Source organism: Corythoichthys intestinalis, chromosome 13, assembly GCF_030265065.1.
Source record: "Corythoichthys intestinalis isolate RoL2023-P3 chromosome 13, ASM3026506v1, whole genome shotgun sequence".
Lineage (NCBI taxonomy): Eukaryota > Metazoa > Chordata > Actinopteri > Syngnathiformes > Syngnathidae > Corythoichthys > Corythoichthys intestinalis.
Genome location: NC_080407.1, coordinates 42719830 through 42746909, shown reverse-complemented (window position 1 = coordinate 42746909; position 27080 = coordinate 42719830). Strand labels below are relative to the sequence as shown.

The following is a 27080-nucleotide window of genomic DNA, read 5'->3' as shown; positions in this document are numbered from 1 at the left end:
GACCTCTTTGCAAGCCAGAAATCTTGCTTGTTTGTAGGTGACCAAATACTTACTTTCCACTGTAATTTGGAAATAAATTCTTCAAAAATCAAACAATGTGATTTTCAGGGTTTTTTTCCACATTCTGTCTCTCATGGTTGAGGTTTACCCATGTTGACAATTACAAGCCTCTCTAATCTTTTCAAGTAAGAGAACTTGCACAATTGGTGGTTGACTAAATACCTATTTGCCCTTCTGTAACTCACAAAATTGAAGGTTGGCCAGGGAGGCTTTGTCCCAATTGACGAGGCGCCGCCACCTCGGAATAATCGGGGATGGCAGGAGTTCAGGCAAATAGACGCGGTGGAGCATTACGAGGAATTCCTGCTTCCGTTGCCTTACGTGCAAGACGATCATCCGTGATGCCGAAGACACGACATCAAACAATGTTCTGCTTGAAGTTTTTTTGTTATTACAGTTTGACACTTTTACAATGACAGCATACGCATTAAAAAATATTCTCTGTACAGCATTTTACTGGTTTCCGTGTCCATTTCATCTCAACTTTAAAACAATGTCAAAGTGAACGTCTTTAGTTTTAAAGTTTCTTGGCATTTGTCACCTGGCTGGCAGCCTGGATGACTCTGTAACGCTCCTTCAGGTTGCGCCTCCTCAAATGCTCGTTGGTGATTTCGATGATGTTGCTGACGGGAAACCAGCCCTTCTGGCCGTCGGATAGGCGGATGCCCTCCCACCAACCTGTGGGAAAGCGGCGGGGCAATTTCTTGTATTGCTCATGCAGGGAACACAAATCAATGAACTGCTAGAGTAGCAAGGGGTAGCGATTGGAGCAGTTATAAAGATCATATAAGCAAGATTACAAGGAAGTTTTAGTTAATAAACACAGGAACGAAGGACGCAAGGATTCTCCTAGTTGGCCAGTCTACCTTCGTTTGTTTTCCGAATGACGTTGACTATCTCAGTGGGCTCCAGGTTGAGCTCATCGGCCTGCTGAGCCACGTACTGCTGCACGCACTGCACCTGAGGACAATCTGACAAACCACAACACCATGACCGCATCAGGTGAGTAAAGCACACCGAGACGGACTCACCCCAAGCGTCGTAGACCACGTCGTCTTCCTCTTTGCTAGGGAAGGCCGCCATCCATCTGTGCATATCCAGCCTGTCCAAAAAGATGTGGATTGTCAAGAAACTGGTTTTGTTGCCGTCGTGTCTTTGACGTCACAGAATCCCCTGGAGTTGACTCACTGGGAGGGGGCTTTGATGAGGCGTTCCATCATGCGCCCGTTGTGGTTCTCCAGAAGAATAAGGGTGAAGCAATTCTCATACGGACCGCAGTTCCGGTCCTCCAGTGGATGAACCTGAACCAGGGATCGGTGGGCGTAATCCAGCACCACGAAACGCTCCGATCTGTGAGATTGATTGCGTTAATTAATTTTTTAAATTAATCACGTTAAAATATTTGACGCAATTAACGCAGATGCCCCGCTCAGACAGATTTAAATGACAGTACAGTGAAACGCTCACTTGTTGTGTTTTATGGAGTTTTGCCGCCCTCTGCTGGCGCTTGGGTGCGACTGATTTTATAGGCTTCAGCACCCATGAGCATTATGTAAATAATTATTGACATCAACAATGGCGGGCTACTAGTTTATTTTTTGATGGAAAATTTTACAAATTTTATTAAAACGAAAACATTAAGAGGGGTTTTAATATAAAAATTCTATAACTTGTACTAACATTTTTCTTTTAAGAGCTACAAGTCTTTCTATCCATGGATCGCTTCAACAGAATGTTAATCATGTTAATGCCATCTTGTTGATTTATTGTTATAATATTGATTTATTTTTTATAATATTGTTATAAATGTCTTATCTTTCCATTCCAACAATAATTTACAGAAAAATATGGCATATTTTACAGATGGTTTGAATTGCGATTAATTACGATTAATTTTTAAGCTGTAATTAACTCGATTAAAAAATTTAATCGTTTGACAGCCCTAATATATATATATATATACAATATATATTAAAAAAGGCATGTCCAATATTTTTTTGCCGATTCCGATACTTTGAAAATGACGTGATCGGACCCGATCTATCAGCATCGGGACGTCTTTAATTGCAAATGAGGTGAAGTCCCGTTCACATTATTTTTTTAGAGGAGTTCCAAAAAATCGATTTTTACATGCATCGCGATTCGACACGTGAGGATTCGATTACGATTCATAAAGATTCAAAAACGAAGATTTTCCCTCATAACTTTATGACAGCCACTCGTAGCGGAACAAAATTCAAGATGCGTCTTTTTGTGTATGAGACAGGCCGGAACACAAGCGCGACCCGGCGGTTATTTTTTCGAGTGAGAGGGGAAGAGAGATAGTTCGTTGCTCTTTGTCTTTCAGATGTCCAGCAGTAGTTTAAGGCATTTCAATTGAAAAATGCGAAATTACTAATTATTAATTAATTAATTACTAAAATAATGAATTCAATGAAATTACGGTGGGCGTAATCCAGCACCACGAAACGGTCCGATCTGTGAGATTGATTGCAAGTGAGGTGAAGTCGCGCTCACAGTATTTTTTAGAGGAGTTCCAAAAAATCGATAATTACATGCATCACGATTTGATTAGGATTCATAAAGGTTAAAAAAACGATTATTTTCCCTCATAACTTTATGACAGCCGCTTGTAGCGGAACGAAATTCAAGACACGTCTGCTGCCCGGACACCGTTAAAGGACGTACGTACAACGTTATGATGGATGCTCCCGGTTACTGGGAGAGAGAAAATAAATTATTAATTTGTTTTATAATTATTAAATAAATATAATTAAATACATTTGTGTATGAGACAGGCAGTGGCAGAAGCGCGACCCGGCGGTCACGCTTTTGTGTGCAAGTTATTTTTTAGAGCGAGAGGGGAAGAGAGATAGTTCATTGCTCCTTGTCTTTCAGATGTCCAGCAGTAGTTTAATGCATTTCAACTTAAAAATGTGAAATTATTAATTACTAATTATTAATTAATTAATTACTAATTACTAAAATAGTTGATTAAATGAAATTAAGGTGGGTGTAATCCAACACCACGAAACGGTCCGATCTGTGAGATTGATTGCAAGTGAGGTGAAGTCGCGCTCACAGTATTTTTATTTTTTAGAGGAGTTCCAAAAAATCGATTATTACATGCATCGTGATTCGATTAGAATTCATAAAGGTTCAAAAACGATGATTTTCCCTCATACTTTATGCTCATACTTATGTTCGGAGCGGAACGAAATTGAAGACACATTTGCCGCCCGGACACCGTTCACGGACGCGCGCACGTTATGATGGATGCTCCCGGTTACTGGGAGAGATTTACTCCTTTTTAAAAGACTGGAAAATAAATTTGTGTATGAGACAGGCAGAAACAGAAGCGCGACCCGGCGGTCACGCTTTTGTGTGCAAGTTATTTTTTAGAGCGAGAGGGGAAGAGAGATAGTTCGTTGCGCCTTGTCTTTCAGATGTCCAGCAGTAGTGTAAGGCATTTCAACTGAAAAATGTGAAATTTTGAAATTACTAATTATCAATTAATTACTAATTACTAAAACGCTCCGATCTGTGAGATTGATTGCAAGTGAGGTGAAGTCGCGTTCACAGTATTTTTATTTTTTAGAGGAGTTCGCCGCTTGTAGCGGAAGGAAATTCAAGACACGTCTGCCGCCAGGACACCGTTAACGGACGCACGCAAAACATTATGATGGATGCTCCCGGTTACTGGTAGAGGGATTTACTCCTTTTTAAAAGACTGGAAGATAAATTTGTGTATGAGACAGCAGATAAATTTATGTATGAGACAGGCAGAAACAGTAGCGCGACCCGGCGGTCACGCTTTTGTGTGCAAGTTATATTTTAGAGCGAGAGTTCATTGCTCCTTGTCTTTCAGACGTCCAGCAGTAGTTTAAGGCATTTCAACTGAAAAATGTGAAATTAATAATTATTAATTAATTACTAAAGTAAATAATTAAATGAAATTACAGTGGGCGTAATCCAGCACCATGAAACGCTCCGATCTGTGAGATTGATTGCAAGTGAGGTGAAGTCGCATTCACAGTATTTTTTTATTTTTTAGAGGAGTTCCAAAAAATCGATTATTACATGCATCGTGATTCGATTAAAATTCATAAAGGTTCAAAAACGATGATTTTCCCTCATACTTTATGACAGCCGCTCGTAGCGGAACGAAATTGAAGACACATTTGCCGCCCGGACACCGTTAACGGACGCACGCACAACGTTATGATGGATGCTCCCGGTTACTGGGGGAGAGATTTACTCCTTTTTAACAGACTGGAAGATGAATTCGTGTATGAGACCGGCAGAAACAGAAGAGCGACCCGGCGGTCACGCTTTTGTGTGCAAATTATTTTTTAGAGTGAGAGGGGAAGAGAGATAGTTTGTTGCTCCTTGTCTTTCAGATGTCCAGCAGTGGTTTAAGGCATTTCAACTGAAAAATGTGAAATTACTTATTATTAATTAACTAATTACTAAAATAATTAATTAAACAAATTTACGGTGGGCGTAATCCAGCACCATGAAACGCTCCGATCTGTGAGATTGATTGCAAGTGAGGTGAAGTCGCGTTCACAGTATTTTTATTTTTTAGAGGAGTTCCAAAAAATCGATTATTACATGCATCGTGATTCGACTACGATTCATACAGGTTCAAAAACGATGACTTTCCCTCATACTTTATGACAGCCGCTCGTAGCGGAACGAAATGCAAGACACGTCTGCCACCCGGACAACGATAACGGACGCACGCACAACGTTATGATGGATGCTTCCGGTTACTGGAAGAGATTTACTGCTTTTTAAAAGACTGGAAAATCAATTTGTGTATGAGACAGGCAGGAACAGCTTTTGTGTGCAAGTTATTTTTTAGAGCGAGAGGGGAAGAGAGATAGTTTGTTGCGCCTTGTCTTTCAGATGTCCAGCAGTAGTTTTAAGGCATTTCAATTGAGAAATGTCCTGAGTGTGTTGCTAAGACCCGTGTGCGTCTATAAGGGGTCAGTACACGAACCCTCTTGTACTGCTTAGCCTTTATTGTTTTTGTTTTTGAGATGTTAGTTGTTAGCGCCAAGCGCTAAGCTAATTAGCTAATTCTCTAACATGTATTTCATATGCCGAACATGATTAAGTACAGCGGTAACACTACAAACATGCGAAATAGTACAGAAATTTGTTGTTGCAAGTGCTGCCTGGCAGCCGACAGGGGTGTGTGCGCATGGGCGGGCAGGGAGAGAAGAAAGTGCGCGCGCTGTAATGAGTGTGTGTGTGTGGCGATGTTGGAGGCTGCCGGACTTTTTTATGTGATCGGCAATAAAAGCCACAAGTTAAAAGTGATCAAGAGCAGTTGTGATTTCCACCTGTTACTCCAAGAGTTACACAAGGGAGGTAAAACTGTGAAAAGAAAGTATATTGGTTAAAATAAGTCTTATATCTCAAGACACTGTGTTTGTGTCCAGAAAATGTGGAATTCATTCCACCAGTGTACATTTTATTGTATTGTTGAGAGAAAATCCCTTTAAAATGGTTAATATTTTTGCACTTTCGTGTAAAAAAATGAAATAAAGCAGCTTAAGGGCAGCTTTTTGTTGTATGGGCATGTTTCCATCGTTCCTGTTGAATCATAAGGATATTTTAAATAAATAATGGACATTAATTTGTTTGGCTACTTTATTAATCAGTTATGTATGATGGGGATCATCGTCAATAACGTGATCATCGTTCAAAAATCGAATTGTATCACCCTGAATCGTAATCGAATCGAATCGTGGGGTGCCTAAAATGGCACACCCTTAGTATTTTTGCAAGCTAGAGGTTCTCACCCCTTCTTGACTGCGCTGGAAGTAATGATGAGCAGGTCGTTGAAGAGAAAAACGTTGATAGGATTGAACTTGACTTTCATATTGAAGACTGTTCCTCCTCGGGCCATTTCCTGGAGCTCTCCCTTCTTCTCCAGGAATCGAGTTTGGGAAATGATGGGGATGGCCTGCAAAGGCAGGAACATGGAATCTCGGAAATCTCTCCAACTGTGTTTAGGGGTTACTACCTTGAGTTTGTCAAACGCAAACATTTTGGAGAGAGAGATCAACTCTTCCATCTGTCTCATCTTCCCCACCTCGGTGTTGCACTCGTCGATGATCTGCGGCATGTGAAACGATGCCAGATTAGTTCACGGCAAGGGTGTAGATTTTGTCTCAACATTGGTAGGTACGATATAACAGCATAACCTGCATGTACACTTTTTGCTCGGGATGGGACATTAATAAGACCAAACAGATTAGGTGAACGGAGGTCAGGGGTACATTTTTCTCACGAATATGAACTTAATTAATTGATATGCTAAATCAGGGGTGCTCATTACGTCAGTCAGTTGCAACGCTAGTGTGGGTAGCTCGCAGCATGCCCCAAAACTTTTTTTAATGTACATAGTTAATTATGACTACGTTGTGTTGTGTGAGCAACATATTAAGTTATGCAGCACCCGCAGAGGCGTTGCATCCCATTAGGCAAACCAGGCAATTGATTAGGGCCCCAAGCCAGCAGGGGGCCCCCAGAGGGCCAACAGATTTAGCACACGCAGCTCGACTGCACTGTCGCAGCGACAAGTATAGGGAGTGTTTGAATACCATGGAATCATTTGGCAGATTATCTAACGATTCTGTTATCAATCCCACTTGAAAATATTAGAGAGGCCTGTAATTGTCAACATGGGTAAACCTCAACCATAAGAGACAGAATGTGGGAAAAAATCATTGTTTGATTTTTAAAGAATATATTTGCAAATCATGGTGGAAAATAAGTATTTGATCAATACCAAAAGTTCATCTCAGTGCTTTGTTATGTACCCTTTGTTGGGAATAACGGAGGCCAAACGTTTTCTGTAACTCTTCACAAGCTTTTCACACACTGTTGCTGGTATTTTGGCCCATTCCTCCATGTAGATCTCCTCTAGAGCAGTGATGTTTTGGGGCTGTCGTTGGGCAACATAAACTTTCAACTCCCTCCACAGATATTCTATGGGGTTGAGATCTAGAGACTGGCTAGGCCACTCCAGGACCTTGAAATGCTTCTTACAAAGCCACTCCTTTGTTGCACTGGCTGTGTGTTTGGGATCATTGTCATGCTGAAAGACCCAGCCACGTCTCATCTTCAAAGGCCTTGCTGATGGAAGGAGATTTTCATTCAAAATCTCTCGATACATGGCCCCATTCATTCTTTTCTTTACACAGATCAGTTGTCCTGGTCCCTTTGCAAAAAAAAAAAACAGCCCTAAAGCCTGATGTTTCCACCCCCATGCTTCACAGTGGGTATGGTGTTCTTCGGATGCAATTCAGTATTCTTTCTCCTACAAACACGAGAACCTGTGTTTCTACCAAAAAGTTCTATTTTGGTTTCATCTGACCATAACACATTCTCCCAGTCCTTTTCTGGATCATCCAAATGCTCTCTAGCGAACCGCAGACGGGCCTGGACGTGTACTTTCTTCAGCAGGGGGACACGTCTGGCAGTGCAGGATTTGAGTCCCTGGCGGCGCATTATGTTACTGATGGTAGCCTTTGTTACTGTGGTCCCAGCTCTCTGAAGGTCATTCACTAGGTCCCCCCTGTGTGGTTCTAGGATTTTTGCTCACCGTTCTTGCTATAATTTTGACGCCACGGGGTGAGATCTTGCATGGAACCCCAGATCGAGGGAGATTATCAGTGGTCTTGTATAGTGCTGCAACGATTAATCGATTAACTCGAGTACTCGATTAGAAAAAATATTCGAATTCAATTTTGTTGCTTCGAGTATTCGTTTAATTAAAGTGGCGTTGTAATGGTTTATTTTGAAAGTGTTTGCATTTCGTTTTATTGATGAGGGTGGATACACTGCCCTCTGGTCTGCCTCTTTTTATGTGGCTGAATCCAACTGCTCCCTGTTAAGACCAATGTAAGCTAAGTATTTGTTTGAACTAATGTTTTTTAATACATACTTAATTTAGTTTATAGGTATATTTAGCCATTTTTGTGCGAATATGTGTCTGAACCATTTGTTAAGACCATTGTTTAAAAAAAAAAAAAAAGTAGCATTTTGTAGCATTTAAGCTAGCGGACTTTTTCTGTGTAAATTGGCCAATTGTTGTTTTGTTGTACATAGATCCTCATTAAAAAAAAAAAAAAAAAAAATTATACCGTTTGAGGCTCAGCTCAGGTATTTTAAATGTTCATGTTCCTTATCCGATTACTCGATTAATCGAACTAACTAGCCCATCGATTAATCGACTACTAAAGTATTCGATAGCTGCAGCCCTAGTCTTGTATGTCTTCCATTTTCTAATAATTGCTCCATCAGTTGATTCCTTTACACCAAGCGTTTTACCTATTGCAGATTCAGTCTTCCCAGCCTGGTGCAGGTCTACAATTTTGTCTCTGGTGTCCTTGGACAGCTCGTTGGTCTTGGCCATAGTGGAGTTTGGAGTGTGACTGACGAAGGTTGTGGACAGGTGTCTTTTATACCGATAATGAGGTAAAACAGGTGCCATTAATACAGGTAACGAGTGGAGCCTCGTTAGAAGAAGATAGACCTCTTTGACAGCCAGAAATCATACTTGTTTGTAGGTGACCAAATACTTATTTTCCACTCTAATTTGGAAATAAATTCTTTAAAAATCAAACAATGTGATTTTCTGTTTTTTTTTCCACATTCTGTCTCTCATGGTTGAGGTTTACCCATGTTGACAATTACAGGTCTCTCTAATCTTTTCAAGTAGGAGAACTTGCACAATTGGTGGTTGACTAAATACTTATTTGCCCCTCTGTACATAGTTAACTATGATTATGTTGATATGAAGTTATGTAGCACCCGTCTCTCTCTAAGCAGCTTCTTGCTCAAGTTTTTCTGGTTCTATAGTTTCCAGTAGGGATCACAAAATTTCTCACAGTTTAATTAACAATAACAGTAGAAAACACAGAAGGACACTCCGCAGCAGCTTCCTACTCGATTTTAGCAGGTTCACACAGTTTAATGTTATGCTAACTCTGATGCAGGTCGGACTTTCAGTCGCAAAATAATTAGTGGTGTGTTTCCCACCTCTGTGACATTGGCGTCTTTTTAAATTACTTTCAGTGGCTGCTGCTGGCCGAAAAAACTTCTAATACCCCTGGTCTTCGAAGGGGGCGGCATGTATTTCTGTCGTGGCTGTTTAAGTGTAAGCGTGCGTTTGTGTCGGGGGTGGGTCATCAGCCAATCAAACGTGGAATTGAAGGGGGAAAAAATGGACCGGTGCATTCAGCAAATGAAAAGGGGTAAATGTAAGTTTGAACACCATCTAGCTGCTCCCTGTTAAGACCAACATAGGTAAGTTTTTGTTTGAGCTAAAAAAATTTTTTTAATGAATTCGTAATTTAATTATAGGTATATTTAGCTGTTTTTTTTTTTTGTGGGAATATGTGTTTTTGTTCAGAGCATTGTAAAAAAAAACGTTAGCATTTTGTAGCATTTAAGCTAGAAGACTTCTGCTATGTAAGTTAACCAATTGTTCTTTTGTATGTAGGTCCTTATTATTTTTTTATTCCATTTGAGGGTAAGCTCAGCTATGTTCCTTATTCGATTACTTGATTATTTGAACTAACTAGTTCATAGATTAATTGACTACTAAAATAATCGATAGCTGCTGCCCTAAACTCAAGTATTTGGAACATAAAAGTCTTATGGGAAAAAAATAACTAAGAAAATCTGAGCAATCCAAGGACCAATCTCTACCTGAGGCATACCAGACTACCCCAAAACCCGAACCAAAGTTGTCTCGTGAAATTCTGATGTGTGATTTCATTTCACAGATTTTTTTCAAGTCAGTGTCGCCCTGAAGTGGACCCATTCTTGGATAGCTACCCGTTTTTTTTTTAAATAAAGGAACTTGCGCTCTGAAGCCACTGCGTTGCATTACAGTAATGCATATAATGTAATGATCCAAATGAGGGACGGCTAGCTTGACTTCGTTCTTCCTTGTCGAGACTGGCCTGACCGCAGTCGTTTTGCAGGTTAGCAAGTTCACACAGTTTAATGTTATGCTAACTCTTGATGCAGGTTGGACTCTTAGTAGCAAAATTAGTGGTGTTTCCCCTCACCTCTATAACATTGACGTCTTTTTACATTACTTCTGCTGCCCCCCCCCAAAAAATCTTCTAATATTCATCCTCTTCGAACTCATTATATAATGCTGTAAGTTATGCTTGACTGTATGACCATTATATTCTGCGGGTTATACAAGTTTGCTCTAAGAATACAGTTTTGCCCATAATCATGTGCTTACATTTTTATTACCGGCAATTGCTCACATTCTGCTGATAAATAGATACACACACAGTATGTTGATTCATCACACAACGTCTCAGTACTTTTCCACCAAACTACTTCGAGTGCAAATGTGTGTTCAAAACAAAGTTATCTTGCTCGCTCAAGAGTGTGACTGTTAATTTAATCAAGAGTGTGACTGTTAAATCAATGATTAGAATAAGGAACTTTGCCCGATCGAAACTGCCACGTTGGACAACACTGTTGTAACTATATTCCGCCCAGCAACAAGCCCTCAATAAAAGTCAGCAGCGCGGGGAGTCCAGAGAGAGACCTCGGTGAGATTCCGATTTGGCACCTTGCGCTCGCCGACTCTCCCCAAACTGCAGCTTGGTAAAAGTCTTACTCTCTGACTCCTGCCTCCTTGTGTCCTGCTTTTGTCACCTCGCTCTGGGTCAACAGCTAAATTGAAGAAGGTGTTTTAGACCCAACAAATGTATATAAGGCAGCTTAAAGGTTGGTGGGGACAATTTGAGCATTCTGAGAAGTTGGTAGTGTTATGTTTGTCCCAACCCAAACCGACGCCCTTGGTTCACAGGTTCAGATTGTGAGGACCGAGAGGAAATGCTTACCTTGGACACAGAGGCCAAAGCCTTGGACGCCATCTCTTCTTCTTTGGTTTTCTCTTTTGTTCTCTTTAGAATGTTCTAGGACAACCAAAAACCATTTGTTTACCCATTTCTTTCCATGAGAGGCCCAAACCATAATCATTTTCACATTGAGTGCCTTCAGATTTATTTTAGGACCGTATCACCCAGAGTTAGCAGTACTCCCTCTGCGCTGTTCACCTCAATGAGCATCTTGATGCGCGTGATCCGCTGGAACGGCAGCAACAGGAAGGACATGAACGGCAGCCGATGGCACTGAGGCGACTCCTGGAGGCGATTGATGATGGCGGCAAACTGCGTGTTGTTCTTCCTGAAGCACACGTATGACAAGGCCAGTCATAAGCTTGTTCCGTCTACCATGCGGATCAGGTCCTTCTACATGAGCTTGGTGTAGGTCTTTTCCTGGTAGATCTGGTTGCGGACGTAGTCGATGTAGGCTGGGAAGTTGTGCTGGGAGTGATAGTGGATGATGTCGCAGATATCCGAGAACACGATGGTCTCGAACACTCGGTCCTCTAAGTCCTTCAGGAACCTAGAAACAAATGATCGGGTGAGTTTTCCTGATTGTTTTAGGTGCCGAGAGATCCAGCTTACCTCTCGCTAACCTCGCGGACTCTCAGAATGTTGGAAAAGAGCGGCGTCTTCTCCATGAGGAGCAGCGTCCCATCTAGCTCCCGATTTTCCAGAAAGTGTTCTGTTAGAACGTGAAGCGACCGAAGGTAGGAGGTCTCTGAAGTCAGGACCTCGAACATACTCTGCACGGAACACAAAGCAATGAGCCTCCCATTTCTTTGATGGTCGAAAAGAACAGACCGCGTTGGCTTTCCCTCACCTCCTGATACTTGCACTGTTCAGGGGTGAGCCGCTCCAGAACGCCACTGTCTCGGACATTAGGGAGGTTCTGCCACAAGGTTCCTTCATTTCGATCTTGGCCGTAGTCGGTGGGCGTTTTGCTGATGTTCCGGGAAACTGTCTGCCGGCGGATTTCTTTGGTGATAACGGTTTCCCGATACGTCTGGTACAGAGGCTCTGCCAAGGGGACAAAATTAATATTAGGGTTGTTCCGATCATGTTTTTTTGCTCCCGATCGTTTTAGTTTGAGTATCTGCCGATCCTGATATTTCCCGATCCGAAAACTCTGATGAATATATACGTTCAACATACAGTACATAAGTAATGTATTTGTTTATTATGACAATAAATCCTCAAGATGGCATTTACATTATTAACATTCTTTCTGTGAGAAGGATCCACGGATAGAAAGACTTGTAATTCTGAAAGGATAAATGTGACTTTGTATATTGTGACTAAATATTGCCATCTAGTGTATTTGTTGAGCTTTCAGTAAATGATACTGCAGCCATTTAACTTCTGCCCAAATGCATGATGGGAAGTGCAACCGTGACTGTGCGTAGGGGCACCAACTGATATATCTTCTCTGCGTTGGGAAAGAACATTGGGTGTTAAGAAAATGATCAACTACAACTTTCTTCACAATATTGCCTCCCACGATATTTTTAATTGCTGAGAGAGGTATTGTAAGGCTTTAGCCACATTAAAAAATGGCTCCAAATGCTGTCAAAATTCTCTCTACTCATTATACGCAGCCTTTTAGCGCTATCTATAGGCAAAACAGCGTTTTATAGATTGAACGCGACAATGCGTGAGTGGGTCGTGCAGCGCGTGCGTTAATTATTTAACGTGATTAATTTTAAAAAATTAATTACCGCCGTTAACGCAATAAATTTGATAGCCCTACTTTAAGCTAAAACTACTCTGGATGAGTGTAAGACATTTTGACTGTAACGTTAAATACAATTAGAAAACGATTTAAATAAAAAATATATACCCTAATTTTCTGACTATAAGCCGCTACTTTTTTCCTTCATTTTGATACCTGTGGCTTATAGTCCAGTGCGGCTTATTTGTTGACTTTTTTAGGTAACACTTTATTTGACAGCGGTGTCATAAGACTGTCATAAGATCATCAAAATTATGACATGACACTATCATGGACATTACTGAATGCTTATGTCATTAAGTGTCATTTGGCAAATTATGTCACTAACTCAATCTTTTGCATCTATTCAAAAGTGAGATCATTTGCCGGATAACACTTAATGACATCTGTTATAAACAATGCTCAGGACAGAGACATGTCATAATTATGATTGTGTAATGACAGTCTTATGGCACCACTGTCAAATAAAGTGTTAGCAAATACCATAACTAGCAATTGATGAAACAATTAGAACAGTAACTGAAGAAATATTTAGCACAGAACATGATTTTTGATTGTTATTTACATCTGTAGCGCTGCAATGCATGCTAAGAGGCATGTTGGATGACAACAGTCAACAGCAGGTGGCAGCAGAGGTTGACTGTCTCCCCCAAGGGAGCAGTGATGGCCAAATGAAGCTTCTTGAAGCAATAAAGCTTTGTACTAATTGGTTCAAAGTAGGGCTGTCAAACGATTAAAATTTTTAATCGAGTTAATTACAGCTTAAAAATTAATTAATCGTAATTAATCGCAATTCAAACCATCTATAAAATATGCCATATTTTTCTGTAAATTATATATATATTCTGTAAAATAAATTGTTTGAATGGAAAGATAAGACACAAGATGGATATATACATTCAACATACGGTACATAAGGACTGTAGTGGGCATTTCACTCTACTGTCATTTAAATCTGTCTATGCTGTCCTCACTCTGAAGCGTCTACTTTTTCCAAAGCTAGACAGCTAGTGAACGACCCCTTAATAATTAGACTTCTTCCTTTTTCATCTATTAATAAAATGGCCTCAAACCATTGTCCTCTTTAGACCGTCGTAAAACTACAAAATAAAAGTACACAAGCATTGCATTAGCAACAACGTTAGCTTAGCACGCTATACAGGTTCACTAAACATAAACAAAAAGCGTCTCGTACAAAAAATATAACATTTCGCTTACTAACATAATATGTACATTCTTTACAACAACCATACTTACGGACAAATCTTGTCCAAGGATCATATAAGCACAACATTATCAGCCCGAGACGTCGTGCAGCCATAATGAAGAAAGAAAAGAAGAAAATAATAAACCATGTCGCAAAGCGACCACAAGAGTTCGCTGTTGGACAGCACAAAAAGCATTGCTGTAAAACTTACCAAAAGGCAGAATACTTTCTGAGCGGGACATGTGCGTTAATTGCGTCAAATATTTTAACGTGATTAATTTAAAAAATTAATTACCGCGCATTAACGCGATAATTTTGACAGCCCTAGTTCAAAGTTTAATGATGGTTCATTAAGTCTTATGACAGTATGATGTCGCTGTCAAATAAGGTTGTACCGGTTAATATCTTTTGGTGTAAATATCCCATGATACAGTGAATACAGCTGCAGCTTATAGTCCAGTGCAGCTTATCTATGAACAAATGCCGTTTTCGTGCCAAATTTGGTGGGCTGCTGCTTATAGTCCGGTGCGCCTTATAGTGCGAAAATTAGGGTACAGTTGTGGTCAAAAGTTTACATACACTTGTGAAGAACTCTCTTGAGTTTCCAGTAATTTCTACAACTCTGATTTTTCTCTGATAGAGTGATTGGAACAGATACTTCTTTGTCACAAAAAACATTCATGAAGTTTGGTTCTTTTATGACTTTATTATGGGTGAACAGAAAAAAGTGATCAAATCTGCTGGGTCAAAAATATACATACAGCAGCGCTAATATTTGGTAACATGTCCCTTGGCCATTTTCACTTCAATTAGGCACTTTTGGTAGCCATCCACAAGCTTCTGGTTGAATCTTTGACCACTCCTCTTGACAGAATTGGTGCAGTTCAGTTAAATTTGATGGCATGGACTTGTTTCTTCAGCATTGTCCACAAGTTCTCAATGGGGTTTAAGTCAGGACTTTAGGAAGGCCATTCGAAAACCTTAATTCTAGCCTGATTTAGCCATTCCATTACCACTTTTGATGTGTGTTTGGGGTCATTGTCCTGTTGGAACACCCAACTGCGCCCAAGACCCAATCTTCGGGCTGATGACTTTAGGTTATCTTGAAGAATTTGAAGGTAATCCTCCTTCTTCATGATCCCATTTACTCTCTGTAAAGCACCAGTTCCATTGGTAGCAAAACAGCCCCACAGTATAATACTACCACCACCGTGCTTGACGGTAGGCATGGTGTACTTGGGGTTAAAGGCCTCACCTTTTCTCCTCCAAACATATTGCTGGGCATTGTGGCCAAACAGCTCGATTTTCGTTTCGTCTGACCACAGAACTTTCCTCCAGATGGTCTTATCTTTGTCCATGTGATCAGCAGCAAACTTCAGTCGAGCCTTAAGGTGCCGCTTTTGGAGCAAGGTCCATGGAGATGCAAAAACACGCTTGACTGTGGACACTGACACCTGTGTTCCAGGAGCTTCTATGTCTTGGCAGATCTGCTTATTGGTGATTCTCGGTTGAATCTTCACCCTCCTGACCAATTTTTTCTCAGCAGCAGGTGATAGCTTGCGTTTTCTTCCTGATCGTGGCAGTGACAAAACAGTGCCATGCACTTTATACTTACAAACAATTGTTTGCACTGTTGCTCTTGGGACCTGCAGCTGCTTTGAAATGGCTCCAAGTGACTTTCCTGTCTTGTTCAAGTCAATGATTCGCTTTTTCAGATCCATGTATGTATATTTTTGACCCAGCAGATTTGATCACTTTGTCTGTTAACCCATAATAAAGTCATAAAAGAACCAAACTTCATGAATGTTTTTTTTTGTGACAAAGAAGTATCTGTTCCAATCACTCTATCGGAGAAAAATCTGAGTTGTAGAAATAACTGGAAACTCAAGAGAGCCATGAAATTATGTTCTCCACAAGTGTATGTAAACTTTTGACCACATCTGTATATATTAAAAAAAGGCATGTCCGATCTTTTTTTGCCGATTCCGATACCTTGAAAATGATGTGATCGGACCCGATCGATCGGGATGACATCTTTAGGACCAATAAGAAACTACCTCAAGTGAACCAAAGCCTATTGGTCGTTTTAATCTTTTTCTGTAATACCCTAAAATACCAGTGGATGGTGCCAAACGCTACTGGAGTACTACTTTTTTTTCTTCAACTCACCGTTTTGCAGCCTCCAGCTATTGGAAAATCCAGGGCTGGTCTCATACCTGTAGAAAGACAGGATGAGCAACTGTGTTATGATTTATGCCAGTGGCATTACAAGTGACAATTAAGTAGTGCTGCAACGATTAATCGATGAGAAAAAAAGATTCGAATTAAATTTAGCTACTTCGAGTATTCGTTTAATTAAAGTGGTGTTGTAATGGTTTGTTTGTGTTTGCATTTAGCTTTATTGATTTGGGTGGATACACTGCCCTCTAGTCTGCCTCATTTCACATGGCTCAATCCAGCTGCTCCCTGTTAAGACAAACATAAGCCAAGTTTTTGTTTGAGTTTATTTTTATGCTTTCGTAATTTAGTTTATAGGTATAATTAGCCGTTTCTTGTGGGAATATGTGTGTGAACTAGGGTTGTTCCGATTATGTTTTTTTGCTCCCGATCGTTTTAGTTTGAGTATCTGCCGATCCCGATATTTCCCGATCCGACTGCTTTTTTTTTTGCTCCCGATTCAATTCCAATCATTCCCGATCATTTTTTCCGATCATATACATTTTGGCAATGCATTAAGAAAAAAATGAATAAAACTCGGACGAATATATACTTTCAACATACAGTACATAAGTACTGTATTTGTTTTTTATGACAATAGATCCTCAAGATGGCATTTACATTATTAACATTCTTTCTGTGAGAGGGATCCACGGACAGAAAGACTTCTTAAAGGATAAATGTAACTTTGTATATTGTGACTAAATATTGCCATCTAGTGTATTTGTTGAGCTTTCAGTAAATGATACAGTAGCCATTTAACTGTTCTGCCCAAATGCATGATGGGAAGTGCAACCATGACTGTGCGTAGCGTCACCAATTGATATATCTTCTCTGCGTTGGGAAGTAACATAGGGCGTTAAGGAAAAGATCAACCACTACAGTTCTTCCCCACATTGCTTCCCACGACATTTCTAATTGTTGAGAGAGGGATTTTAAGATTTTAGCCAATTAAAAAGAGGCTCCAAAGACTGCCAAAATTCTCTCTATTCATTATACGTTGCCTGTTAGCTCTATATATAGGTAAAACGGCGCCATTACAGATTGAACGCAACAATGCGTGAGTGGGTCGTGCAGCGCATGCGTTAATTGCGTTAAATATTTTAACGTGATCAATTTTTTAAAAAATTAATTACCGCCGTTTACGCGATAAATTTGATAGCCCTACTTTAAGCTCTGGATGAATGTAAGACATTTTGTCTGTAACGTTAAATACAATTACAAAACGATTTAATTAAAAAATATATACAGTGCCTTGCAAAAGTATTTGGCCCCCTTGAATCTTGCAACCTTTCGCCACATTTCAGGCTTCAAACATAAAGATATGAAATTTAATTTTTTTGTCAAGAATCAACAACAAGTGGGACACAATCGTGAAGTGGAACAACATTTATTGGCTAATTTAAACTTTTTTAACAAATAAAAAACTGAAAAGTGGGGCGTGCAATATTATTCGGCCCCTTTACTTTCAGTGCAGCAAACTCACTCCAGAAGTTCAGTGAGGATCTCTGAATGATCCAATGTTGTCCTAAATGACCGATGATGATAAATAGAATCCACCTGTGTGTAATCAAGTCTCCGTATAAATGCACCTGCTCTGTGATAGTCTCAGGGTTCTGTTTAAAGTGCAGAGAGCATTATGAAAACCAAGGAACACACCAGGCAGGTCCGAGATACTGTTGTGGTGAAGTTTAAAGCCGGATTTGGATACAAAAAGATTTCCCAAGCTTTAAACATCTCAAGGAGCACTGTGCAAGCCATCATATAGAAATGGAAGGAGCATCAGACCACTGCAAATCTACCAAGACCCGGCCGTCCTTCCAAACTTTCTTCTCAAACAAGGAGAAAACTGATCAGAGATGCAGCCAAGAGGCCCATGATCACTCTGGATGAACTGCAGAGATCTACAGCTGAGGTGGGAGAGTCTGTCCATAGGACAACAATCAGTCGTACACTGCACAAATCTGGGCTTTATGGAAGAGTGGCAAGAAGAAAGTCATTTCTCAAAGATATCCATAAAAAGTCTCGTTTAAAGTTTGCCACAAGCCACCTGGGAGACACACCAAACATGTGGAAGAAGGTGCTCTGGTCAGATGAAACCAAAATTGAACTTTTTGGCCACAATGCAAAATGATATGTTTGGCGTAAAAGCAACACAGCTCATCACCCTGAACACACCATCCCCACTGTCAAACATGGTGGTGGCAGCATCATGGTTTGGGCCTGCTTTTCTTCAGCAGGGACAGGGAAGACTGTTAAAATTGACGGGAAGATGGATGCAAAACCTGTTGGTATCTGCACAAGACCTGAGACTGGGACAGAGATTTATCTTCCAACAGGACAATGATCCAAAACATAAAGCCAAATCTACAATGGAATGGTTCAAAAATAAACGTATCCAGGTGTTAGAATGGCCAAGTCAAAGTCCAGACCTGAATCCAATCGAGAATCTGTGGAAAGAGCTGAAGACTGCTGTTCACAAACACTCTCCATCCAACCTCACTGAGCTCGAGCTGTTTTGCAAGGAAGAATGGGCAAGAATGTCAGTCTCTCGATGTGCAAAACTGATAGAAACATACCCCAAGCGACTTGCAGCTGTAATTGGAGCAAAAGGTGGCGCTAAAAGTATTAACGCAAGGGGGCCGAATAATATTGCACGCCCCACTTTTCAGTTTTTTATTTGTTAAAAAAGTATAAATTATCCAATAAATTTTGTTCCACTTCACGATTCTGTCCCACTTGTTGTTGATTCTTGACAAAAAATAAAAATGTTATATCTTTATGTTTGAAGCCTGAAATGTGGCGAAAGGTTGCAAGGTTCAAGGAGGCCGAATACTTTTGCAAGGCACTGTATATATTAAAAAAAGGCATGTCCGATATTCTTTTGCCGATTCCGATACTTTGAAAATGACGTGATCGGGATATCTTTAGTGTGAACCATTTTTTAAGAGCATTATAAAAAATTTAAAAAAGCATTTTACAGCATTTAAGCTAGCAGACTTTTGCTATGTAAGTTAGCCAATTGTTCTTTTGTTGTACGTAGAGCCTCATTTATTTATTTTTTCATACTGTTTGAGACTCAGCTCAGGTATTTGAATTTTTTATGTTCCTTATCCGATTACTCGATTATTCGAACTAACTAGTTCATCGATTAATCGACTACTCAAATAATCGATAGCTGCAGCCCTACAATTAAGTGCTCTTCAATCGGACGGCAATATGTTCTGAATATGCCGCTTGTGCGTTAACTCACAGTTCTTCTGTCGGATCCTCCTTGGGATCTTCACTGTTCCCGCCTTCGAAAAAATGAATCAGATTCTGGTCATCTTTTTCAAAATCCATTCAAGTAAAAGTGTTTTTTGTTCACAAACCATTTCTATATCCAGGAGTTTGATTGCTGTCCGTGAGGGATTCTGTTTTTGGTGGTAGCGGCGGGCATCTTCTGGCCGGGGGCCGGGGACTCGCCTGCGGTGAGGCCCGGTCTTCTCCGGCGGCATTGGGCGTGAGGTTACGTGCCTCCTGAGTATAGGGCATGCGGGGCGGGATTGCAGGCGGCACATCGTCGCTCACCGACTCCAAACTCTGATTCCTTGGGATCTCTGGAGGCTTTGACCTGCGAGCCGCTTTGGGCACATTGACCTGAGAGTGTTCCGCTCCTTGAGTGGTTTTCTTATTGTGACTGGGATCTACTGTGTGGATTCTGGACTCATAGATATCTTCGTGGGCGGCTTTGTGGTTGACCGGCAGACATGGTATCTGTTTGAGAGGAGCTGGGGACCCCTGAGTTTCAGATACGGTAAAGCAAGGTCCCGGATCTGATAGTCTTCTGGGACTGTCGTTGGATGGGATATCCAACGAGGGGTGGAGTTTTGTCCTTTCTAGCTTCGTTTCCTCTCTTATACTACTACAGTACTCATCTTCAGCCTTAGCGCTCCCCTTGTCCACCTGCTCTTCTACCTCCACTTGCCCGTCTGCATTCTCGACATCCTTTGACAGGATCAAGTCGGAGCCTTCTTCCTCTGAGACATCTGCGCCTTCTCCGCACTCGCTGGCGTCCTCTTCTCGCAATGGCACCCAGACAAGCTTCATACCGGGTCGTTGGAGGTGGCACGTGCAACTGCAGCTCTTGTCGTGGCAGGAGCTGAACGCCCCATCCGGAACGTCCTCATCTTCAGATTTTCCGGGTACAGACTCGGTCTCCACCTCTTTCCCATCGGGGTCTGCAAAACGCAAGTGAAGTTCATCACTAACAGATGTCCAATCCATTTGAAGGGGGAGGGATAGCAGCCAGGAGCTAATACAAAATATACAGTCTCTTACAAAAGTCTTGTCGCACAGCCATTTTGTAGAAACAATTGCTAATAACTAGGGCTGTCAAAATTATCGCGTTAACGGGCGGTAATTAATATTTTTAATTAATCACGTTAAAATATTTGACGCAATTAACGCACATGCCCCGCTTAAACAGATTAAAATGACAGCACAGTGTGATGTCCACTTGTTACTTGTGTTTTGTCGCCCTCCGCTGGCGCTTGGGTGCGACTGATTTTATGGGTTGTTCCGATCATCTTTTTTTGCTCCCGATCCGATCCCGATCGTTTTAGTTTGAGTATCTGCCGATCCCGATATTTCCCGATCTGATTGCTTTTTTTTGCTCCCGATTCAATTCCAATCATTCCCGATAATTTTTCCCGATCATATACATTTTGGCAATGCATTAAGAAAAAAATGAATAAAACTCGGACGAATACATTCAACATACAGTACATAAGTACTGTATTTGTTTATTATGACAATAAATCCTCAAGATGGCATTTACGTTATTAACATTATTTCTGTGAAAGACTTGTGACTTTGTATATTGTGACTAAATATTGCCATCTAGTGTATTTGTTGAGCTTTCAGAAAATGATACTTTAGCCATGCCCAAATGCATGATGGGAAGTGGAACAATGACTGTGCGTAGTGCTACCAATTGATTTATCTTCTCTGCGGGAAGTAACATAAGGTGTTAAGTAAAAGATCAATTGCTCCCTTTCTTTCCAACATTATTTCCCATGATGTTTCTAATTGTTGGGAGAGGAATTGTAAGGCTTTAGCCAATTAAAAAAAGGCTCCAAAGGCTGCCAAAATTCACTTTACTCAACTTACGCTGCCTTTCATCTCTATATAGGTAAAATGGCGCCTTTACAGATTTAGCGCGACAATGCGTGAGTGGGTTGTGCAGCGCATGCATTAATTGCGTTACATATTTTAATGTGATACTTTTTTTTTTTTTAATTATTAATTACCGCCGTTTTCGGGATAAATTTGATAACCCTACCTTAAGCCTAAACTAAAGACTCTGGATGAGTGTAACATATTATGTTTGTAACGTTAAATACAATTAGAAAACAATTTAATTAAAAAATATATACAGTATATATTAAAAAAAGGCATGGCCGATATTTCTTTTGCCGATTCCGATACTTTGAAAATGACGTGATCGGCGTCCCGATCGATCGAGGCATCTCTAGTTTCAGCACCATGAGAATTATTGACATCAACAATGGTGAGCTACTGGTTTATTTTTTTATTGAAAATTTTACAAATTTTATTAAAACGACAACATTAAGAGGGGTTTTAATGTAAAATTTCTATAACATGTACTAACATTTATCGTTTAAGAACTACAAGTCTTTCTATCCATGGATCGCTTTAACAGAATGTTAATGCCATCTTGTTGATTTATTGTTATAATAAACAAATACAGTCCTTATGTACTGTATTTTAATGTATATATCCATCCTGTGTCTTATCTTTCCATTCCAACAATAATTTACAGAAAAATATGGCATATTTTATAGATGGTTTGAATTGCGATTAATTGCGATTAATTTTTAAGCTGTAATTAACTCGATTAAAAATTTTAATTGTTTGACAGCCCTAGTTAAAATATTTAACGCAATTAACGCATGCGCTGCACGACCCGCTCACACATTGTCGCGTTCAATCTGTAATGGCGCCGTTTTACCTATATGTAGAGCTAAAAGGCAGTGTACAAGAGTGAATTTTGGCAGCCTTTGGAGCCTTTTTTTAATTGGCTAAAGCCTTACAATCCCTCTCCCTACGATTAGAAATATCGTGGGAAGCAACGCAGAGAAGATATACAGTATCAATTGGTACCACTATGCACAGTCATGGTTACACTTCCCATCATGCATTTGGCCAGAAGTTAAATGGCTACAGTATCATTTACTGAAAGCTCAAGAAATACACTTCATGGCAATATTTAGTCACAATATACAAAGTCACATTTATCCTTTAAGAATTACAAGTCTTTCTATCCGTGGATCCCTCTCACAGAAAGAATGTTAATAATGTAAATGCCATCTTGAGGATTTATTGTCATAATAAACAAATACAGTACTTACTGTATGTACTGTATGATGAATGTATATATTCGTCCGAGTTTTATTCATTGCCAAAATGTATATGATCGGGAAAAATTATCAGGAATGATTGGAATTGAATCGGGAGCAAAAAAAAAGTAATCGGATCGGGAAACATCGGGATCGGCAGATACTCAAACGATCGGGATCGGATCGGGAGCAAAAAAACATGATCGGAACAACCCTAGTTATTAGCAATTGATTCTACAAAGTGGATAAGCGACAAGACTTTTGTCAGGGAGTGTAGTGTGCTATGTCTGTATTTGAACATAGCGCACTCTTTGGCATGTTCAACCTTGTGAGAATATGGTCGGCGATTAAAACTGAGAAGTGATATTGTCTGATAAGACGGGAACCGAGAATTGTTTACACTGAAATCACGATGCGCAAAATACAAGCGGCTTGGTTCCCTGTCGAAAAAACTCCGCAGGAGTTAACACTATTAAAAGTATCAAAATCAGCTTACACAGCTAATGTAAAACGAGTCATACAACTAACAAAACCTGTTCACGGTTCGAGGAACACACTCCACGCCTGCAGAAATGTGTTACACGACAGTAGATTTTTGTTCTTGTAATTATAATCATTAGCGCGCGAGGAAAATACCTGATCGACCATCTTCGGCGCGGATGCGGTTACCGTCCTCTGATTCTGTACTCTGGGCCTGCTGGAGCCCAGATTTATCCCTCCTCTTCTTGGGCAGCGGAGGTGGCTCGGATTGGCTACAGCCAGTCTCAGGCTTGGGTTTTACAAACGGAGGCTTCCTCACCTGCTGTCGCGGGGGTTTGTCCTGAAAACCCCTATGTCTGCTGAAGTTGTTCACCATCAGCTTGACATTGACGACCGAGGGGCTCCCGGGCCTGTCGTCCTCCTCTTGCGGGAGGGACGACGTTCCCGCCGTCGGTTTCGGTGGGAGCTCCGGTCTGGGTTTGAGCTCAGCTGCAGCCAGCTGAGCAGAGTCCTGGGCAGACATACTAGCCAGAGGGCGTCTTCTCTGAAAAATGCGCTTCCGATCAGAGAACGAGCCCTGAGGGAAAATGTCCACCTGAAGACGTCATGCGCACCTGTTGAGGAAATGGGAAACTCCGATTGCTCTCGGGTGGTCGTGACAAAATTTGTGTTTAGGCTCGAAAGTGCCAGCGTAACACGAGTTAGTGAGAACGTAACCCAGCTCGTCAGACCAGTTTGGATTGCGGCGCGCGTGTCATCGAGTTAGTCAACATGTTTCGGAAGAAAGGGGGAAGTTTCAGGTTTTATTTAGGAATGTTTTATCAGAGGACGAAACTATAAGATCAAAAGGACAAATTTTCAATGGTTTCAAATAGGTGATATATCGTGATACTTTGTTTCCCAAAAGGTTATCGATATGCTCCTGCCAAGAATCCAGATATCGTTTTAAAAAGGTGGCAATGTTTATGTTATCAAAATCTTCCTCCATAAAACAACCCCTAGCAAAAAGTATGCAATCATCAGTATGCCATGACATCGACTGGATGAGTCTTTCTCCAAGGAATGCTTTAACAGTTTTAGCTCTGTGGCATGATGCATTGTCATCTTGGAAAATTACATATTTTCAATTGAAGGGATAAGAAACCTGCCAAAAATTTCAATGTAAATTTGTGTATTTATTGAAAATTTCACCACAGCCATCTCCCCAGTGCCTTTGCCTGATGTGCAGCCCCATATCATCAAGGACTGCAGGAATTTTGATGTCGTCTTCAGCCAATCATCTGGGTAAATCTCACTGGAACGGCACCAAACAAAAGTTCCAGCATCATCACCTTGTATAGAGTCAAGAATCTGCATTGGACAAGGTCTCAAGAGTCAAGAATCTGCAGTGGACAAGGTGATGATGCTGGAACTTTTGTTTGGTGCTGTTCCAGTGAGACTTTAAATGGCCCGAAATTACCTAATTGCCACTAACAGCCATAGATGTTCAAGCTGTTTGAAGTGGGAGGGATGGCCAGAGGCACTAGACGCTTGTTTTTCTATTAATTAGTTGTTTGTAGAATGGGAATCTCTTGGTACCTCACGATACGATACGCGATACTAAGCTCACGATAACGATGATCTGACAATATGGCGATACAAACGATTATCGATACATTGGTCAGGAAATCATTCTACGATATTCTACAACAACTAATTAACAGAAAAACAAGCTTCTAATGTGAATTGGAATTTGTTTATCAGTAGTAGACGTCAAATCCATTTGACCTGGGAGGCTGGAATTCGCCTCTGCCTCTGGCAATCCCTCCAACTTCAAACAGATTGAACATCTATGGCTGTCAGTGGCAATCAATGCCAGGCAATTAGGTAATTTTGGGCCATTTAAAGTCTCACTGGAACTGCACCAAACAAAAGTTCCAGCATCATCACCTTGTCAAGAGTCAAGAATCTGCATTGGACAAGGTGATGATGCTGGAACTTTTGTTTGTTTGTTTGTCAAGAGTCAAGCAACTGCATTGGACAAGGCGATGAGGCTGGAACTTTTGTTTGGGGCTGCTCCAGTGAGACTTTAAATGGCCCAAAATTACCTAACTGCCTGGCACTGATTGCCACTGACAACCATAGACCTTCAATATGTTTGAAGTGGGAGGGATGGCCAGAGGAAAATGCCACCCTCCCAGTTCAAATGGATTGGACGTCTACAACTGATAAAATAATTCCAATTCACACTAGAAGCTTGTTTTCCTGTTAGTTGTTGTCGAATATCTTAGAATGATTTCCTGACCAATGTATCGATAATCGTTATATCACCATATTGTCAGATCATCGTTATCGTGAGCTTTGTATCGCAAATCGTATCGTATCATGAGGTACCAAGAGATTCCCACTCTACAAACAACTAACTAACAGAAAAACAAGTTACTAGTGTTAATCAGAACTAGTGTTAATCGGAATTAGTTTATCACTAGTAGATGTCCCATCTGTTTGAAGTGGTAGGGATGGCAGCGAATGAATAAATTCGCTGCCATCCCTCCCATTTCAAACAGATGGAACGTCTATGGCTATCAGTGGCAGTCAAATCCAGCCAATTAGGTAATTTCGGGCCATTTAAAATCTCACTGGAACAGCACCATCACCTTGTCAAGAGTCAAAAATCTGCATTGGACAAAAGTTCCAGAATCATCACCTTGTCAAGAGTCAAGAATCTGCATTGGACAAGGTGATGATGCTGGAACTTTTGTTTGGTGCTGCTCCAGTGAGACTTTAAATGGCCCAAAACTACCTAACTGCCTGGCATTTATTGTCACTGACAGGCATAGATGTTCCATCTGTTTGAAGAGGGAGGGATGGCAGATTCTCTGCCACCCTCCATGTTCAAATGGATTGGACGTCTACTAGTGTTAAACTAATTCCAATTCATACTAGAAGCTTGTTTTTCTGTTAATTACTTGATTGTAGAATAACCTAGAATGATTTCCTGACCTGATCGTGAGCTTTGTACCGCAAATCGTATCATATCGTGAGGTACCAAGAGGTTCCCACTTCTAGTTTCAAACTAAAAAGACCTCATCTCCGGTGTGAGAGGAAACATCACCTGACTTCATGACTCACTACTGCACCTTGATCACATAAGAAGTAGACATACTGATACATGTATCCAATACTAGGAAGTACAAGTACACACAAAAAAAAAAAAAATTGGCAACCGTTATTCCTCCGACAGGGTTTGGTCAATACTCCAATACCTTCAGTCAGTGTGCCTCTTATTCATTCCTGTAAGTGGTTTGTCTGGTAAAACCAATACATATCCAATATGGGGGGTACAATACCATCTTGTAGACAGTTCTTAAGTGCCTAAAAGGGCTTCCATTAAGACAATGATCTAGTGTGTACAGGGGTGCGAGTACCATCTGTTGTGGAAACCAATGGGTCTGTGCATAAAATAGTAGGGGTGCTTTTAAAAGCTGGCAACAATATCGAGAGTGTGTGCTCTATGTTGACCCACCCATAGGGGGAACTGGGGAAAAAGCCTCCCCTATTCATATGCAAATGACATGTTCCTTACAGTCCTGGGAAGAATTATAAGCTAAAAACTATTTTTTGCTTCAACTTTCTCTATTTTATGCATCTAGAAGTTCACATCAAGAAATGTTTGTATTTTAGTGAATTTACATTTAACAAAAGTGGTTGTCGTTGAAAACCCTTAAGAGAACAGGTACTTTTAGCTTGGGTTTATCACCAAACAGTCCTGGTAAAGTTGTCAGTTCTAACTAAAGCGTTTGGAACCATGAAATAAAGCACAGAAAACTCACCAGGATACTTTGGACGCAAGTAAACATTAGTCAGTCATTCGGCTGCTGTGTCGGCGTTCCAACATTGTTATCTTGGGCAAGAAAAGGCATCTGAAGGGGGAAAAGTCCAAGCCACAATATTTAAATGAACAGTAAGAGCATAAAATCCCCACGATTACATCAAGTGACAGGCAGTGATTGGCGTTCTTTCTCTTCTTTGTTACCGGTAGAGCAAGTGAGCGGAGCGGACTG

The 27080-nt window shown here is 40.7% G+C and overlaps 2 protein-coding genes across 2 annotated transcripts in view; one reads left to right on the top strand and one right to left on the bottom strand.

Moving 5' to 3' along the window:
* Positions 1 to 522, top strand: part of LOC130929202 (uncharacterized) — a 6101-nt gene extending 5579 nt beyond the window's left edge. The window contains exon 4 of the mRNA XM_057856222.1: positions 256 to 522. Coding sequence (XP_057712205.1) covers positions 256 to 402 — 147 coding nt within the window. The 3' untranslated portion in view covers positions 403 to 522. The remainder of the gene's footprint in view (positions 1 to 255) is intronic.
* On the bottom strand, positions 429 to 27080 carry arhgef15b (Rho guanine nucleotide exchange factor 15b). Its single transcript, XM_057856219.1, has 16 exons — positions 26850 to 27080; positions 23194 to 23651; positions 19528 to 20376; positions 19410 to 19452; positions 16109 to 16155; positions 11824 to 12020; positions 11586 to 11746; positions 11371 to 11523; positions 11172 to 11301; positions 10956 to 11030; positions 6098 to 6190; positions 5874 to 6037; positions 1249 to 1410; positions 1092 to 1162; positions 927 to 1031; positions 429 to 738 (listed from the first exon to the last, which is right to left on the bottom strand). Exons 2-16 carry the CDS (start codon positions 23558 to 23560, stop codon positions 578 to 580), a joined length of 2778 nt encoding a protein of 925 aa, XP_057712202.1. The 5' UTR covers positions 23561 to 23651; positions 26850 to 27080; the 3' UTR covers positions 429 to 577.